Source organism: Austrofundulus limnaeus, unplaced genomic scaffold (genome assembly GCF_001266775.1).
Source record: "Austrofundulus limnaeus strain Quisiro unplaced genomic scaffold, Austrofundulus_limnaeus-1.0 Scaffold278, whole genome shotgun sequence".
Taxonomy (NCBI): Eukaryota; Metazoa; Chordata; class Actinopteri; order Cyprinodontiformes; family Rivulidae; genus Austrofundulus; species Austrofundulus limnaeus.
This window is the reverse complement of record NW_013952680.1, coordinates 130772-132640: the sequence shown is the minus strand read 5'-3', so window position 1 is coordinate 132640 and position 1869 is coordinate 130772. Positions and strand designations below refer to the sequence as shown.

At 40.0% G+C, this 1869-nt stretch overlaps 1 protein-coding gene across 1 annotated transcript in view; it reads right to left on the bottom strand.

Annotated features, from left to right (window-relative positions):
* Positions 1-261: 261 nt before the first annotated feature.
* The window catches only part of cckb (cholecystokinin b), a 3903-nt gene continuing 2295 nt past the window's right edge, over positions 262-1869 (bottom strand). The window contains exon 4 of the mRNA XM_014021099.1: positions 262-669. Coding sequence (XP_013876553.1) covers positions 533-669 — 137 coding nt within the window. The 3' untranslated portion in view covers positions 262-532. The remainder of the gene's footprint in view (positions 670-1869) is intronic.

Below are 1869 nucleotides of genomic sequence, written 5' to 3'. Positions count from 1 at the left end.
ATCAGCTTCAAATGCCAAAACATGTACCTACCATGCAAACTGAATAATAATAAAGATGATTTCCAAATGTTAATCACCCCTTGACACATGAGGATGAAGACTGACATTCTTTGAAATGTTTCATTAAAATGTTGAATATCTAAACTGTCACAGAACTGTGAAGATACCTGGTGAGATCATTGAACATGATCCATGAGCATTTCTGAAGCGTCCGACTTCTGCTGTTTTTACAGCTCTAATGAAAAGAAAACCTGCGCAGCCTCATTTTTTGAAATCTTTATTTAGTCCAGGTCTCAACAGATCAAAAATGTTTTCACCCCAAATCATAAAGAAAGCAGAAGAACAAATGAGAAACATACAGTGGGAGTGTTTTCTGTAAAATTTGGCATACAAATGAATATTGCATTATTACAGTTTTACAAACAAATATACAACAAATACATCATAAATAGACTCTTTAATGAAACTCTTTAAGCTTGCAAGTTGTTATTTTATTATTTTATGTTTTGCTGCAAGAGAACCAGAGTCCTCCTTACGAGGAGTACTCGTACTCTTCAGCGCTGCGTCGTCCAAAATCCATCCACCCCAAGTAGTCCCTGTCTGCTATCCGATGGCTGCTGGTCAGTCCGCCACTTCTGTTGTTGACCATCGAGTTCCTGCGCACAGATCCTGAGGAGGAGGACAGAGAAACACCAGAGCATGAGTGGAATTGATATTCCTCTGAGTGCAGAGTGCGTCACTTCACAACACTGCGATCCTGCCTCTGGTTTCTTTAGATGCTCGAGTTCTGATGGGAGAACTTTTAATTCTTGGGGAAAGTTTGACAGATCTGAGAGGCTCTTAGTGACATAATTGGGCAAAATGTGAAGGTTTTCTGAACGAGACAGCTTTCATGTTCTTCAGACAGGAAGCTGTGGCTTTAAAATGTATTTTTAACTAACTGGATGCTTTTAAGACCAAAGAGTTCTTCATTTTTTTCCAACTTTTTCGGAGAACGTAAACACGTATTTGCCCTACTTTGACAGCTGAGGATGTTTGCTTTCTGAATCTGGGTTTTATGTGCTCTCTCTTTTGATTTGGAGCATTTTAATTGTCCATTCGTGGTTCTGTTCCCCAGAAGAAAGAAACTCTTCCACAACAGCAGGACTTGAGCCAGACAATCTCCCATTAGCCTTCAGTGCACACACATGACTGCGCGCGCTTCCTGTCGATAATTACCACAGACTCTTTGCACCCCTGCACAGCTTGTCCAACAGCCCCGATCTCCAAATCCCAGTTAGTTGTTTATTTATTTTGTAGAACTCCGAGCGAAGCCAAGCTGCGCCGCTTTCTGGTTGATAATCAATTGCACAGAGATGCACTTTTCACTCCACCCACATCCTCCCACGCAACACACACACACACACACACACACACACACACACACACACACATCTACACTAACTCATACACAATAATATACACATTCACAAAACACATACAGACACAAAAGAACTCTCCCTCACACACGTGCACATACATGTACACACAAATACACAAATCCATGCTGTCAAATCTGCTTTAATTTAATAAAAGTTTTAATACAAAAGAACAAAACAAGTAAATATTATTAATTTAATCTGTTTTCTAAAACCTTGTGTGAAGTCCTCCTGCTGCCAGGGGGCGCTGTGCTTCAGCCTCTGACTCACTTTGTGTCTTTGTTTATTGATTTTCAGCTCAAGTTGTTGTTTTTATGGAGAATCTTTTACCATCCGTTAATTACTTGGTGAGTTTTAATCGTGTTTATTTGCTAAATGAAAAACATTTAGTGAAAATAACTTTTCTTCAGAGACTCTTCAAAGGTTTAATGGGGCCATGTGGGGGGGGGGG